The following is a 15209-nucleotide window of genomic DNA, read 5'->3' as shown; positions in this document are numbered from 1 at the left end:
TTATTATTTTTTTTTTGTTTGTTTGGTATTTTGCTTGAATTCTTCACACATATGCCACCATCTCTTCGTTACTTCTTTCAATGGGCACACGCGTGCCTGCATCGTTCTCTCCCGCTCTTGCTACGTAGTTTTCCTCACGAGGCAAGAAAGTTGAAGTGTCAAGAGTCTGGAGGGAACGTGATGTCGTCCGAATCATTTTTTTTTTCTTGACTCTCTCTCTCTCTTTCCTTTTTTTTTTGACTGCAAATCTCCACTGTTTAGTTGAAAGATAAAACGAGGGGTCATTGACGCCGCCGAGGGGCACACACGCACGTACGCACGCAACTCAGGAAAAGGGGGGGAGGTGTGTGACTCCGGGTTTTTATCCCTCCGCAGTCTCATTCTACTTCGTGAAGGGTGAGCGACAAACTGGCGCCTTCCTTTTTTTATTTTTATTTTTCAAAATAATAATAATTTATTATTATTATTTTCGATCTCACATTTGTGTGTAGTCGTGTGTGCTTTTCGTTGAACCTCCGTGACACATATAACTACTGGCAAACACGGCGCACCGAAATTAAAAGTAAATTGACCTGGCTTGGAGGAGGAGGAGGCCGTGGAGCGAGTCCTTGCTTCACCGCATTGCAGATACGCCAAGCTACACGGAGGTGCACACTGGGGCAGCAAAACAGTCAAACCTTTGCGCCGGTTTCCGCTTTTTAAATACAAATAAATATACTGCTGTTGTGGAGTTTCGTATTGTATTTTTTGCTCTGCGCGTTTACGCACGCTCTCGAAGTCTCTTTTTCCCTCGGGGCATGCGTGGCTGTGTGGGAGCGCGAGACCATGTGTCAGCGGCCGCAACGTGTTCCATGCCGTATTGTGCCCCCCGGTGTCGCAGTGCCTCTTCAGCGCGAGACTGCCTCCTCCATCTTGCCGTGCAGCTGCAGCCTGAACACGGTGGCCCTATTTCCAGAGGGGCCACCTTCTCCACCTCTGCCACTCTCTCGCTGTGAACTTCATGAGCTCCTCCTGGCACTCCCACAGAGCCTGCATCACTCGCCATGGCGTGTCTGCTACGACACGGAACATGATGGATTCTCGTTGCAGCATTTCTACCGTACGATGAAGCAAGTTCGCGACGAGGGCGAGCATGGCATAGGCATCTTTGTGGTGAGTGATGGTGTGCCAAACGCAACACTGCCCACAGCTTTAGAGGGAACTCCGTCAGGGCCAAAGAATCAGAGTGGTGTCTCCGCACCGCCAAATGTTGTCGTGCTGGGCTGCTTCACACCGGAGGTGCCATGCTTGGAGCACTCCCAGCACGCCTTCTTTGGAACTCAGGACACGTTTGTCTTTACGTACGCTGATGTGAACCGCTACGCACCTGAGCAAATGCGTGGGGGCCGGCAGAATGCAGTTGGCATGATGCCGACACAGGCCTCACCTAGGGCGGGTCAAATTGCCTTGAATCGAAAAACGGCAATGCACGTGTCAACGTCGTCAGTGCAGTTGCCTGCATTCTCAGACCCGGCGGTCCTGCCTTGTATTTTGTCTGTTTACCCCTGGACGTTGGAGGAGGGAAACAATGAATTTATGGTGTGCTCCAATAATTTTTTTGGTATTGGTGGTGGATCCGACGGGGCGGCAATATTTGTTGATGCCAGCTTGTCGCATGGAACCAGTAGCGTTTACTGCAGCACCTTTGCGTCACCCCCGTTGGGTGGACGGCTACGAGCGACACTGCGACACTCAGAGTTTACGGTACTGCGAATGATATGGTTCAAGGTGAAGGATAGAAAAGAGATCTTCACTTGCATGAATTTTCCAAAGTGTGAGCCATGCAACTGCGGGAGGGTGCTGGAGGTTGATGACGGGAATTGCACGGTACGAGTACGCCACCGTGGGCATAACGCTGCTTGGCACCGATGCAATGAGAGCCATCAAACCCTTTTTGGCACAGTTGCTGGTCGTGAAGAGGGGGTGGTAGGAGAAATAAATGACAAAAAAAAGGAGGAAAAACACCAATGTGTACATATGTGATGTAGTATCGTTGTTGTTGTTGTTGTTGTTGTTTTTGCTTGTCATTGGCTGTGGTGATGGGGGCAGAGTAACCGCCATAGTGCGTGTCTTTGTACGGCATTTGCTGATTGGGGTCCCTGGTTCGAGACTACATTTGTGGCAGATGCCACTTGTGCTGGTGGTGCCACCTCCTTGCTGGCGTCACGTTTGATGCAATGGATTCAATGCGTTTGGGGTTCTTATGTTCTTTTTTTATTTTTAATTTTAATTTTTTCCTCACCGTTGTGGATGCCTATGGAGGTGTGGAAGTTCGCATTGTAGTTGTTGCGTTTTGCTTTGCTACTGCTGTTGCACGTGGCCAAAAACACTTTTGGGCAAAATGTGCGGTATATTTGGATATGTCAATTACAACACGCGACGGACGATGCGAGAGATTGTCAACGTGCTAATGGACGGTTTGAGGCATGTGGAGTATCGTGGGTACGACAGCGCCGGCCTCTGCGTGGACGGCTTTGATGATGCTCATACACCTGTCGTGATTCGTAGCGTGGGGAATATTGACCAGCTGCGTACGCTTGTTTTCAGCGATGAGAATGCTGTTTTGTTGAATCTCGGCGCAGCCTCTGACGTTCATGTCGGTATCGCCCATACTCGCTGGGCCACGCACGGCACCCCGTCTGTGAAGAACGCCCACCCGCAATGCAGCAATAACCGGGCGTTTGTTGTGGTGCACAACGGCATCATGACAAACTTCATGCGGGTGAGGCAGCTCTTGTTGAATAAGGGCTATAAATTTGGTAGTGACACTGACACGGAGGTGATTGCAGTGCTGGCGGAGGATCTACATGCGCATGAGCCGCAACTCTCCTTTGTTGAGCTCGCGACAAAGCTCACCTCCATAGTGGAGGGTGCGTATGCGATTTTAATCAAATCGACTGTCTTTCCTGGTGAACTCATCGCATGTCGTAAGAGCTCCCCGCTTGTGATTGGTGTTTGTCGTGGAGAGGCAAACGGTTGCACGTCTGGCGCAAAGGAACCACTACTCACAGAGTTGTATTTTGCCTCCGACGTGAACTCTTTCATTTCCCACACGCGCGAGGTTATTTTTCTTGACGATGACGATATTGCGCACTACCACGATGGTGCACTGGCCATTTACTCCTCCACAATCCCCGCTCATCCCAACACCGCTGTTGTGGCTAGGCCTGTCGCCCGTAAGACGCAGAACGTTGGCCACGCTTTTGAGGAGATTTCCAAGAATGGCTACAAACACTTTATGCTGAAGGAAATTGACGAGCAGCCAGAGAGCGTCACACGAACTATGCGCGGCCGCATAGACTTTGTGAAGGGTGAGGTGAACTTTGATGGCATGGATGCGAGTGCGATGGTGGCCCTTTCCACGGCACGTTGCATCATGTTGATTGCATGTGGAAGCTCATACCACAGCTGTCTTGCTGTTCGTCCTATCTTTGAAGAGCTGCTGCCGAACATCTCTGTTGTGGTGGAGGGGGCCGCAGACTTTAACGACAGAAAGCCACGTGTTCAACGCGGTGACGTCTGTGTATTTGTTTCCCAGTCTGGTGAGACCGCTGACACCCTGGTGGCGTTGCAGCATTGCAAAAAAGGTGGTGCGGTGCTTGTCGGGGTGACAAATGTCCTGGGTTCGTCTGTGGTTCGGCAAGCCGATCATGCCTTCTTCCTTAACGCCGGTGTGGAAGTGGGGGTCGCCTCAACGAAGGCCTATACGTCGCAGGTCGTTCTACTCACCCTTTTAGCCCTGCTGCTGAGCCAAACAGAGGGGAGTGAAAAGAATGGCAAGCACCCCACAGGAAATGTGCCCAAGGATGTGAGGGAGGACGAAAATAAGGAAGCGGCAGAGAGTAAGCGACGCATTCAGAAGCGACGTGCAGAGATTCTCACTGGACTTGCTGCCCTCCCTGCAGCCATTTCACAGTGTCTGAAGACTGTCCGCGACACTATCATCTCTCTCGCAGAGGAATGGCAGGACATTTCTACCCTACTTGTGATTGGTCGAGGCTACGACTATTCCACAGCACTAGAGTCCGCCTTAAAGATAAAGGAGGTAGGCTACGTCTACACCGAGGGTATTCACTCTGGTGAATTAAAGCACGGTTCGCTGGCTCTTGTGGATGCGCAAGCACGGGTGATTGCTTTTTGCGTCCATGACCGTTTTTTTGAGTTTAGCAAGAGTGCGATTCAGCAGTTAAAAGCACGTAATGGACGCATCGTGGCGATAACAACACAGAAGGACGCAGAAGTGGATAATGCCGCTGTGCGATGTGTGGAGGTGCCAGGCGTCGTGGATTGCCTACAGGGTGTCGTTAATGTTGTGCCACTGCAACTGCTTGCGTACTATCTCGCTCTGCAACGTGGAAACAACGTGGACTGTCCACGCAACCTTGCAAAGAGCGTCACCGTGCAGTGAGAGGGGCACGCACCACAACAACGGGACTATTCAGCTATCATGAAGGCGTTTTGTTTTGGAGGAGAGAGAGGGAGATAGGGAGGGTGGGTGGGACGTAAATTAATTGTTTTTACCCATTTTTTTTTGTTTTTGGTTTTGCCCGCGAGATGCATGAACGGTGATTTTCATACTCCGCTGGCAGGGGCGGCGAATGCTGATTGCTTGGGATTTGAGGTCGGTAGATGGGAGGGTGCAAATAAAACTAACGACGCAGGTATTATGTGTGTATGTGTGTTCTTCTCTTTTTTTGATGTAGAGGTTTTTCTTTCCGATTTGTTCTTTTTTTTTTGGTTTTTGCGATGGTGGTGAGAGATGCGCGCGTGGGTGCACCATTGTTTTGTATGGGATCTTATTTTTGTGCGCCCTCCTTTGTCTGCGGTTCGCTTCGCAGCGTCCATCTTCATACGCCTATTTGTAGTCAAGCCTTGGAGTGTGCATATATATATATATATATATATATATGTCTGTGGATGAATTTGTGTTGACCTGAGCACCCACACGTTGAGGCTCTAGTATATTTCACACGCCATCTCGATCAACCTCCTGATCCATCTACCTATGCCTATACATATGGGTTTACGAGATGGACGAGGATGTGTGTGAACATGTGCGTATGGAGATTCTCTTCTTTTTTGTGTTGTTGTTGCTTGAATTATTTCCCTTTTCATCTTCCTGCGTATACATCCATATATACATATATATTGTGTTCGCCGTGGGGTGTGTTGCACTCTGCTTGAATCTTCATCTCCGTGACCCCTGCTTGCGGTGGACATCCATGGGACGATACCATGGACTTCTTTGTCTTTTTTCTTTTTTCTCTTTCTTTCTCTACCTCATCGTCAGCGAAGACCCTGACACGTGTGAGATTGCAGTCAGTACGAGTGACGCCCCTGCATGTGGGGGCTTAGGTGTAGTGTCAAGCGTAACGAAAGGGGAGGGACTGAGGCCTTTGGTGGTGGCTGGGCGGGTCTGCGTAGCAACTTCAGTGAGGGGCACGAAGGAACCGCCATCTATCAGCCGGCACTTGAGAGGCGATTGCCGTGTCTTATTATTATTGTTGTTTTTCTGTTTCTCCTCGCCTGCTGTATTGACACATATACGTCCACGCATCCCTTGCTACTTCCTTTCTCGATTAGTGCGTCATGAAGTTTAGGGTGAAATTGTTTGACTCCGACCGCACGTATAAGCCTAAGAAAAAGCACAAGGAGGGAACAGAGCGCTACAACCTGCACAAATTTGCCAAGTCGCTTGTGCGTTCCGGTGACCTAAGCAAAGCGGTGCGGCTGCCACAAGGGGCCAACCTTAACCATTGGCTCTCAGTGCATACCGTCGACTTCTACAACATCACAAATGTTCTCTACGGCTCTCTCACGGAGTTCTGCACGACCAGCAGCTGCCCAGTGATGTCGTCGGGCCCTCGCTACGAGTACCTATGGAAGGATCCGCCGGAGTACCCAAAGGCGACCAAAGTGAGCGCCCCCGAGTACGTGCGACTACTTATGGAGTGGATTGAGAAGCAAATCAACGACGAACGCATCTTTCCCTCGGAGGATCGCAATCCCTACCCGCCGGATTTTCTAGACCGGGTCAAAACGTGCTTTAAGCGACTTTTCCGTGTCTACGCGCATGTATACTACTCTCACTTTGCAAAGATACGTGAGCTGCATGAGGAGTCCCACATTAACACGGCGCTTAAACACTTCATGTACTTTGTCTGGGAGTTTGATCTTATCCCACGGGAGGAGGTCTCGCCTCTGCAGGAACTCTTGATTAACCTCATGGGCCAGCGGGCGAAGGATAAATTAGAGGCGGCCTAGCAATGATGCATTTTCACTCACTAACCGGAAAAACAAACGTTGAGAGAAAAGGGAGGCGAATACACGTAAATAAACAACAACAAAAAACAATGGTGAAAAGACTACAGCTAGTAATTGCTGGAGCCCATGAAGAATAGAGGTGGGGCAGGGTATCTGTTTTTCTATAGGGGAGGGCAGCAAGGGTGACCAGGAAGATGGAACCTCTTTCTTTCTTTCATTCTCTCTCATTCTGGCGCACCACAACGCCTTATGTAGGGCAGGAAGCTTCCTTCCCCGGCTTCTGCACCATGTGTGTTTGTGTGTGAGAGAGTGAGTGAGTGGGCGAGGTGGGATGACGTCGTGCCTTAGAATAGTTGTCAAGAAGAACCAGAACAAGCAAGATGGCAATATGGTTGTAAGTCGCGTAACGGAAAGGAAAAATGCCCCCCGAGTGGAGATGTGACAACAATGCGTTTTTTTTTTTCCCCTCCCTCCCCTTCCCCCTCTTTTTTCCCCTGTTATTTTGTTTGCGCACCTACGAACCCTCTGCGGGTACTACTTCTGCGGATGTCCTTTACCGCGGAGGAGTCCGAGTCCGGTAGTTGCGGGGAGACCCCAACGAAGTCAGCGGTACAACATCAAAATGAGCGCTACCCGATAAGTGCAACGTCTTTTGAATATTTGTCTGAATACCTGCACGTTGTGAGGGTGCGGAAGGGGTCGCCTCCGACGTGGTGGGAAAAGCTGGGAGCACACTGAACCAATAAGTTCTCTCCCCTTCCTCTCCTCTCTTACTCGTTGTGAGAAGAAGGGGGAAAACCCCACTGCAGCTGCGCCCTTGTTTGCAAATGAAGTAAGAGTCAGCGCTGCACACTCGCAGGAAGGTACTACACACCCACAATGTGACGGTTTACTTCCATGCGCAGGGGCGCGTACGTGGAAGTGCGAGGGAACGAAAAGGAGAAGTAGAGGGCCGGCCGGCCTGTGACAGCAGCAAGAAAGGCGACGGAAGCAGTCCACTGGGGGGCGGGCGAGTTGTATCAGAACGTTCCTACGAGAGCGACAATAACAATCGATGTCGTTGCCGCTTGCCTCCCCCTAGCCTTCATCTTGTTTTACTTTTCTTCCACTCACTCTTGTCTGTTGAGTTTTGCGGGGATTTTGCTTGCTAGTCCCGTGTCGTGTATGACTCCGCACACGCAAAAAAGCATGCCGAACATTCACACCGTTCTTTTGTTTGTGTGCCTTTTTAGAAAAAAATAATAATAATAAATAAAATAAAAAATAGTTTGCTCTTGTTGCCGCTGCTACGGTCCCTGATCGGGGGGCACACGCCAACCCTTCTTTCTCTTTCTCTTTTACTTTCTTTCCATATGCATGAAGTGTTCTCTGTTTGTTCTTGCGGGTGCGCATCCGCCGTAGATGCAGCGCGCGCCGGCTCAGTCTATGGAGGCGATTGATGCATATGTTAAGCAGCTGCAGTCTGGAAACAATGACACATCACGTGCCCCGCCACTGACGGTGGAGAACCTTCTCTGCAAGGTATACGCGAAGTTTTATAATCAACGCGGCCAGGCTCCGTTTCCAGATGGACTACCATTCTCTTTGAAGCAAATACCGTCACTTGCATCTGTGGCGGTGTTGCAATCTCGCATCACGGCAATGGTTCAGAGCGCTGTGGCGACACGGCCTGTAGTCACGTTGCATGAGCTGGAGGCTGAGGTTTGTCTTGCAGAGAATGCCACGGTATACGCCGAACTCGGTCTTGGTTGTTCCCTTGCAGCGTTGCCATTTGTTCAGCACATGTTTGGTGTTAGGGTCGACACCAACCTTGCTCCTGTTACGAGTACCGAGTTTATGCAGTTTCTTCTCTTTGACGCAAACGCTCAAGGACTGCTTGCTGGCGGCGGGGACGCCGGGGATGCCGCACGCGCCTTCTCGCGTCGTTACAAGGATGGAAGGTACACCACCATGCAGCTGGGCATTCATATCCAACACTTCCCCTGGCTATTGCAGTTTGTGCGTCAGGAGGTTGGGAGAACGTCGGCCTTTTTTTTTGAGCTCTCGACAAACAACACGTGGTGCCACAAACGCAACAGCATCATTTACGAACGTGTTGCGGAATCGCTTCATACGGCGTTAATGTCTCGCTGCAACGACGCAGGGAAACAATCTCGTGAGATAAGATTTGTTGTGCGTGCCTCTCCTGAGGAGGCGCAGGGGACGGATCTTCCACCGGATATGTGGGGGTCGTGCAGTGGGCCCTCGGGAGGGTTGTCACTTCATGGCGTGCTGCGGGCTGAGCCTTTTCCGTCCCCTGCGAACGTCGCACACGGCACACACACATCAGAGGCCGACAAGGCACAACAAAAGTTACCTACACCTGTTAGTTTGTCCTCTGTCTCGGCTGTTTCTCCGCGTCCTTCTGCTTCTACAGCAGCAGCAGCAGTGATGTTAACAGGAGCACAAAAAACCATGCCAGGGATGGTAACCTGCTTGCACGCGAGAAAGCGTCGTCGTGGGGCGGTTGTGGAGGAAAGGATGGAAGTGTTGGACGATATGCCCTTACCCGCTTTGAATCCGCGGCTGCTGCACGTGGGGGGTGCATGCATAGAAAATAAAGGAGTAACAGCGGCGTCCACGTTGTTGCCGACGTCGTCGGAACTTCCTCGTATTTCTCTTGAGAAGGCGTTGTCAATATTGCGCTGCCAGGCGGCAATGCAGCCTGTGACTGGTACCGCATGTTTTGCCACGTGCGATGACTTTGCTTTATTCCGGACCTATGCCTCCAAGCTCTTGTCATACCCACGACATGGAGGAGGAGGTGCGGAGCAGTACGGTGGAGTCACGGCGGCGGGCAAGGATACTTTTTCTGTTGATTTGGATACAATTTTGCGTCTCCTCTCTCATAAGGAGGCACTAAACAGGTGGTATGCGTTCTACAGGGCTATTGTGGATTATACGAAGGGTTGTGATGAGACTGAGGACGTGACTACGACCTCTCCGGGCCGGTTACTACTTCAGTGCCTTGCATTGGGATCATCCGATTTGGTGTTTCTTCCGCTTGTGGCGACACGATCTTTGCTGCCTCTGTCATCAACACGGGATGTTCTCCCCCAGCGTGTTCTCTTGTCGGGACGTCACTCATCGGCGAATCTTCTTGTGTTTCACCCACTGCAGTATATTGTGGATCCACAACTTGAGAACGAAGAGGGCTGCGCGTTGGCGATGCTTGACGGTGAGTTTCTCCTACGCGGTTTGCATGACGCAGACTCTCAGAACGTGTTACACGACTTGCTAGAGACTCTTGAGGGCTGTGGGGTGTTAACGTCTGTACCGGAGTGCTGGTTTTGTGATGGGTTTTTGCTACAGCTTCTGCGGCGTCAAATGTGGGGCTACTTTAACAAAGCAGAACACACGGATGCGGAGGAGCGTCATATGGCGCTGCGCATGTTGTTGCTGTATTGGTGGCTCTTGGGAATATGGTGTACTGCGCCACCGTCCTCAAGGGTTGCTGCCGGGGTTGCGGAGGTTCTACAAAGTCTACGGGACGTGGTTTGGCTGCCCGCCCTGTCACGCCATGACGGTGGCAGTGATGCGGGTAGTTCTGCCTTGCGGATTGAAGGTTGGCATGCGCCCTCTGAACTTTTTCCAGCACTTCCATGTTTTACGCGCAATAATCTGTCAGAGGTGTTATCTTATGCCCCGCATGACATACGGGACCTCCTCTCCCTCTCTAAGCAGCACGCTGACAATAATTTGTTTCAGCATTTGCATCAATTTCTTGCCAGGTGGATAGACGTGGTGCAGAGTGGCACGGCAAATATGTCTGGGGATGCGCTACCTTGTCTCATGGGCATGCCTGCAGACTACACAGCTGCCCTCGCTTTGCGACTGCTAGGTTTGCTGCGGGTGGGCATGCGCATCTCACTCGCTACCATGCGGTACCTCCTACACCGCATTGCTGACACCGAGGAGGAGGATGTTCTCCTCGATGCGAGGCGACTGCCGATCATGCCACTTCCAGTGACACGTGCAGGGCTTGAAGTGAATGAGGAATTTATTGTGGGTGAGATGGCGACATGTGCGACGTTGTGCTGGGAGCCACTTTCAGGTGCGGACGGGGCATGTGGGTTCGACCGTTCCATTGCATTTATTGGCAACGATCTTCGCAACTTCGCTGTTGATGGTTTGCGCGTGTCTCCCGTTCCGTCTGTGGCAACTTGGTTGGCGGCGGCGCAGGCCTGCAGACGACGCTTTGTGGCCGGTTCTGAAATTAATGCGTCCCTCACGGACTTGTTTCTGCGAGTCTTGTCTCACTCCTGCACGACACATTACAGTTATCTTCTGAGAGAGTTTGAGAAGCAGCACCCCGAGAGTCACGGCAACGCCGCCCAGGAGGCTCTGAAGGGGGTTGTGCATCTTGCAGCAATTGACACCCGGGCGGAATACGCATTTCCCCTTCATGGTCGCTGGCGCAGCCCCGCAGAGGGGTTGTTTTACTGCGGCCCATACTATTGCGGTTTATCTGGCCTTGCACTCAGAGTTTCCACGTATCCTGCTGTTTACACCGCCAGGAATGAAAATGACGCTGTTGATGAGGATACGACGCCCGCTTTGCCTGTGCTTGCATTTACGCAACAACCGCATCATGTCGTTGCTGCTGTGTTGCAGAAGATGGGCCTTGTGGCGTTAGAGGATTGTACAGAGAAGATTGTGACATTTGACCGTATGAATGCCGCTCACAGTGCAGGACTGCACAGGAAAATTGCGGAGTGTGTCCCGCGCGTTCAAGCATTTTTGCGTACACACCACCCGCACTACTACGCCCTTGTGCATCTCCAGGTGCGGCATGCCTTGGAACATTTCAGCACGGTACTCGCGGCAGAGCCAGTCGTGCGGGAAGTGCTTCGTTTTCAAGGGCACACGTACACCATGACACGCACCGTGCGTTGCTGGTACGTGCGGCAACACAACTGCCTCTACGGTGTAGATGAAGAAATTGTCCCTTCTCTTGGGGCCGATGTGATTGCGGATGTGTTTCTTCCCTTGATGGATGCGGAAGTACGGCGAGGGCTGACATCGGCCTTGCAGGAGTGGCTGCGAGACGCCAATCTTTACTTTGATGACACCTCATTGGCCCCGTGCCTACCGACGGCGTTGGTAACATCGTCGGTCTCGGAGGAAGCCTGGCAACTCTCGGCGGCGCCGTCTGTACGTTTTCGTGATCATTTTCCCTTTGGAAGAGACGGGTTTGGCCCTACAGGAGGGCGAAGCTGTACCCTGACAGCATCAGGGGCCTCGGCGGCTTCACACGCACCGCGGATGAAGGCGTTAATGTGGGGAGATGGCGGTTATATGGCCCACTCGCTCCCGCAGTGGAGGTGTGACCTCTTTGACTCCGCATACGACGTGCTGCGCAGCATGGAGCGCGGTCGCAGCGAGGCGAAAAACGATTCAGGGGAGGAGGGCGCAGCCACGATGGTGACTCCGTCTGCCCACGCGCAGGTGCGTCGTGGTGGGCGGTCACAGCGTGTTGCCCCTGCGATGGTTGTGCAGGAGGCACGTGAGACGGCCGATTACGCCGTTGCAGCGGAACGTTTTGTCGCGGAGAAGTTGCGGGCGGAGGCGCCGCCGGGCGTTGAGGTTGTGTGGGTCAATGAGCACGGCGAGCACGGCACCCCGTACGATATTCTGCTCGTGCGTCGCACTGTGAGAGACACTGCGGCCTCCACATCGACGGAGATTTTGGCGTATGTGGAGGTGAAGAGCACCTGCACGAACGCGCGCCGTGACTTTGAGATGTCGCTGCGGGAGTTACTTTTCGCCGCGCGGTTTGGTCGGGCGTACAAAATTTACCGTGTGTTTCGTGCCTCCACAAGTGCGATGCGGAAGATGCATGTGGAGGTGTTGGAGGATGTGGTGAGGCTGTGGCGCACCGGCTCCCTCACGATGACGGGTGACGTGAAAGTCATGCTGGCGCCGGGCGCTTAAGACGGTACCAGGAGGAACAACTAATGTTTTCATGTTCTTTAAATATATATATATTAACTGAAATTGTGTTTTAATTCCTTGTTTTTTTTTTTCTTTTGTTCTTCTCACCGTCTCACTTTCTCTTTCTCTCTCTCACTCTGCGAGTCACGCTACACGCTCTTGTGTCACCATCAGGTGGAATTACTTCTGTTGCTGCTGCGGTGCTTTTTCAACTGCTCTCCCCTCGACAAGTTCTTTTTTTTTTTTTTTGTATTCACGCGCTCTCTCTCTCTCTGTGTGTGTGTGGCAGGGAACCTGTGTTTTCTCCTTCTTCTTCCCTCTTTTTTGTTTTGTTTTTGTTGTTCTTCGTTCTTGTGTTTTTCCCCTTCACCAGAAGCGTGCTTCGCGCAGTTATACATACAAGGGCAGGCACGCAGTCAATGGGCTGTACCCAGTCCGTAGGCACGAGCAACACCAGTAACGTGTTTGGTGCGACCGGACTGCATGTAGGGCGTGATGGGGATGTTGACTTAACCTCCCGCTCCATGGATTTTCTTATGCCCAAGTATGTTAATCTCATTAGGCGTGATAAGCTACACACTGCCCGTCAGCTGCATCTCTCGGATAATAATCTGTACACCCTCGGCAAGGAAATGACGCTTCTGACCGACATTGAAGAGCTTTACATTGACAACAATCGTTTTGAGCGCGTGCCATCGGTACTGAGTTTCATGGAGAAGTTGCGTTTGCTCAACGCCAGCATGAACCCGTTAGGAAAACACACACTTTCCTTGGAGGTGCTGCCACACATAAAGAACCTGGTTCACCTCACCCTGCGCTCTTGCTCGCTGAGCGTTATTCCAAGTTGCCTTCTGCGCTGCGCCGTCTTGAAGGAGTTGGACCTCTCGGATAACCCCAACCTGCAGCTGGCCGAGCTGAAGCTTTCAAACCTATCTGCACTGCAGGTTCTGCGCATTGCCAACTGCGGCATAAATGGCGAGATTCCCGCCGGCGTCAAGGAGATGACAACACTGCTGACGCTTGACATCTCGTCAAACTCCTTTAACTTTGACGCCCCGGAGTTTTTTGGGAGAAATCTGCCGCACACTCTCACCGAGTTGCACCTGCGGAGAATGCGACTTGTGGCGGTCCCGCAGGTGATTGTAGAGCTGCACAAACTCTCCAGCCTTGACCTTGCAGAGAACGCGTTAGAAACGCTGGACGTCCTTGCGGGTCGACTGGTGCGTAAACTGAGTCTATTCAATATCTCATCCGCTTTTGTCTTGAATGCCGTAACGGAGCCGAGCGACGACGCGATCAGCGTTTCCTCTCAAAGTAGTTCGTACATGAGTGCTAGTCAAATCAGCCGTGCTGGGCGTATTGCCAAAGTTGATCACCCCATCCCGCTGAGAAAACTTTGTCTTCGCGCGTGTGGGTTTCACACGCTGCCCAAGTACTTTCACAAGCTGAGAAACTTGGTGGAACTTGATCTGAGCGAGAATGAGAACCTCCAGGACCCGAACATGACCCTCTTCTCGTTTAGCAATCTGCAGGTGCTCAACATTACGGAGTGCCCGTTTGCGGCGAACCGCTCCTCGGCGAATAACGAGTGGTTTGATATCTCCAATCTCCACCGTTTGCACACGCTGGATTGGGAGGTGTGGAAGGGGACGCACAACATGAGCCCATACTGCACAAAGGTACCCCTTGAGATCTGTGGGCTGCAACTGCGGTACATCAACGGGATGAAGCTTCGTCCCAATCTCTTTGTTGGGGACACCGTTCAGACAATCGTCAACCTGCTTGTGGATGGGTACCTCAAGGTGGACCTGGCATTGAACGACGATTTAGTATTAAGCTACACTGAGGCTGTACAAGCGTTGCGCCCGCTGGAATCCTTCTTTTTTGCCTCATCGAAAAAGGATGGGGCGGAGGCCACCGTGACGCCGCCCCAGCCCCCACCAAAGCATGTTGGCACGAAGTTATCCCACGCGGCAGCCAAAAACGGGAGGACCACTTTATCTACAACGAAGAAAGTAAATGTTCACAAGGACGCTTTGCAAATAGCCATCAACCGTTACATCTTCTTTCTTACGATGCAGGCGGCAAATTACAACGCCGTTATTGTGCCACCAGCAGATGTCATGGCAATTCACTATGCCCAAATGACGCAGGATCCTATTAGTTACCGCAGCGACTGCGAAGCTATATGCGGGCAGGTGCTGAGCTGCAACTACAACCTCTACTTTCTTGAGCAGAAGCTGAGGCCTCAGACTTTGAAGGAGGCGCTGGTGGGAAGCAAGCGGGTGTGGAATATGATGGTGCGTACCACCCAGAAGGACATTTTTTGGTTACGCTACGACTTTTGGGAGATTCGTGCACAAAAAATCTCCAGAGAAGCGGCTCAAGCGCAGAATAAGACAATGCACGAGGACGGGGGCAACGAGAATATCTTCAGCGCTGCAGATACGACGCCAGAACCAGCACCAGCTGCAGCATCAGCAGCAGCACCACCACCACAAGCTGCCGCCGCTGCTGCTGCTGAAGCCATCAAGCTGCCATGCGCTCCACCGTGTAACGGTGCGGACCTTGGCAACCTTTCTGATATCGATGCTGTGGGGGATCTGCGCTCTGTGCTGGACAGCTCTATCACGACTCATTTCACCGAGAAGGGCATCAATTGCTTTGTGTCCTCGCTTGACAAATTTTTTTTCAACAGCAAACGTTTTATGGAGGATGCGGAGTTCTTCACTGGGCTCAACCTAAATTGGACGCGATACGTCAAGTATCTTGCTCTTTACGCCCACATTCAGCGCGTAAAGCAGCCAGATATGTACCAACAACGTATGCGGGAATATGAGAGTGTGGTGCAGAACAATTCCTTAGTCTCGCCGGACGCGTACTTACCAAAGCCGAAGGACGGCGGATAAAAATTTTTTGTCCATGCCATCTCA

The 15209-nt window shown here is 51.9% G+C and overlaps 5 protein-coding genes across 5 annotated transcripts, besides 13 other annotated features; all 5 read left to right on the top strand.

Moving 5' to 3' along the window:
* Nucleotides 1-3: 3 nt before the first annotated feature.
* Nucleotides 4-37: a sequence feature (A-rich).
* A 263-nt stretch (nucleotides 38-300) lies between these two features.
* Nucleotides 301-323: a microsatellite.
* Nucleotides 324-422: 99 nt separating this feature from the next.
* Nucleotides 423-470: a sequence feature (A-rich).
* Nucleotides 471-825: 355 nt separating this feature from the next.
* TraAM80_01349 (uncharacterized protein) lies at nucleotides 826-2022 on the top strand (the record flags this gene model as incomplete). The annotated part of the gene is made up of 1 exon (XM_029378399.1): nucleotides 826-2022. One exon carries the CDS (start codon nucleotides 826-828, stop codon nucleotides 2020-2022), a length of 1197 nt encoding a protein of 398 aa, XP_029241783.1.
* Nucleotides 2023-2031: 9 nt separating this feature from the next.
* Nucleotides 2032-2064: a microsatellite.
* A 173-nt stretch (nucleotides 2065-2237) lies between these two features.
* Nucleotides 2238-2273: a sequence feature (A-rich).
* A 107-nt stretch (nucleotides 2274-2380) lies between these two features.
* TraAM80_01348 (putative glucosamine-fructose-6-phosphate aminotransferase) lies at nucleotides 2381-4447 on the top strand (the record flags this gene model as incomplete). The annotated part of the gene is made up of 1 exon (XM_029378398.1): nucleotides 2381-4447. One exon carries the CDS (start codon nucleotides 2381-2383, stop codon nucleotides 4445-4447), a length of 2067 nt encoding a protein of 688 aa, XP_029241782.1.
* Nucleotides 4448-4504: 57 nt separating this feature from the next.
* Nucleotides 4505-4540: a microsatellite.
* Nucleotides 4541-4922: 382 nt separating this feature from the next.
* Nucleotides 4923-4948: a microsatellite.
* A 332-nt stretch (nucleotides 4949-5280) lies between these two features.
* Nucleotides 5281-5316: a sequence feature (A-rich).
* A 312-nt stretch (nucleotides 5317-5628) lies between these two features.
* TraAM80_01347 (cell cycle associated protein MOB1) lies at nucleotides 5629-6303 on the top strand (the record flags this gene model as incomplete). Its single annotated transcript, XM_029378397.1, has 1 exon — nucleotides 5629-6303. The coding sequence occupies one exon, from the start codon at nucleotides 5629-5631 to the stop codon at nucleotides 6301-6303; it is 675 nt and encodes a 224-aa protein (XP_029241781.1).
* A 202-nt stretch (nucleotides 6304-6505) lies between these two features.
* Nucleotides 6506-6528: a microsatellite.
* Nucleotides 6529-6591: 63 nt separating this feature from the next.
* Nucleotides 6592-6629: a microsatellite.
* A 906-nt stretch (nucleotides 6630-7535) lies between these two features.
* Nucleotides 7536-7569: a microsatellite.
* A 135-nt stretch (nucleotides 7570-7704) lies between these two features.
* On the top strand, nucleotides 7705-12276 carry TraAM80_01346 (uncharacterized protein; the record flags this gene model as incomplete). Its single annotated transcript, XM_029378396.1, has 1 exon — nucleotides 7705-12276. One exon carries the CDS (start codon nucleotides 7705-7707, stop codon nucleotides 12274-12276), a length of 4572 nt encoding a protein of 1523 aa, XP_029241780.1.
* A 99-nt stretch (nucleotides 12277-12375) lies between these two features.
* Nucleotides 12376-12415: a sequence feature (GA-rich).
* A 162-nt stretch (nucleotides 12416-12577) lies between these two features.
* Nucleotides 12578-12637: a sequence feature (GA-rich).
* Nucleotides 12638-12695: 58 nt separating this feature from the next.
* Nucleotides 12696-15185, top strand: TraAM80_01345 (lipoprotein; the record flags this gene model as incomplete). The annotated part of the gene is made up of 1 exon (XM_029378395.1): nucleotides 12696-15185. The coding sequence occupies one exon, from the start codon at nucleotides 12696-12698 to the stop codon at nucleotides 15183-15185; it is 2490 nt and encodes an 829-aa protein (XP_029241779.1).
* Nucleotides 15186-15209: the final 24 nt, after the last annotated feature.

Source organism: Trypanosoma rangeli, assembly GCF_003719475.1.
Source record: "Trypanosoma rangeli strain AM80 chromosome Unknown Tra_15.4_contig_00027, whole genome shotgun sequence".
In the NCBI taxonomy this organism is placed as follows: Eukaryota; Euglenozoa; class Kinetoplastea; order Trypanosomatida; family Trypanosomatidae; genus Trypanosoma; species Trypanosoma rangeli.
This window is presented reverse-complemented; position numbering and strand designations above follow the sequence as displayed.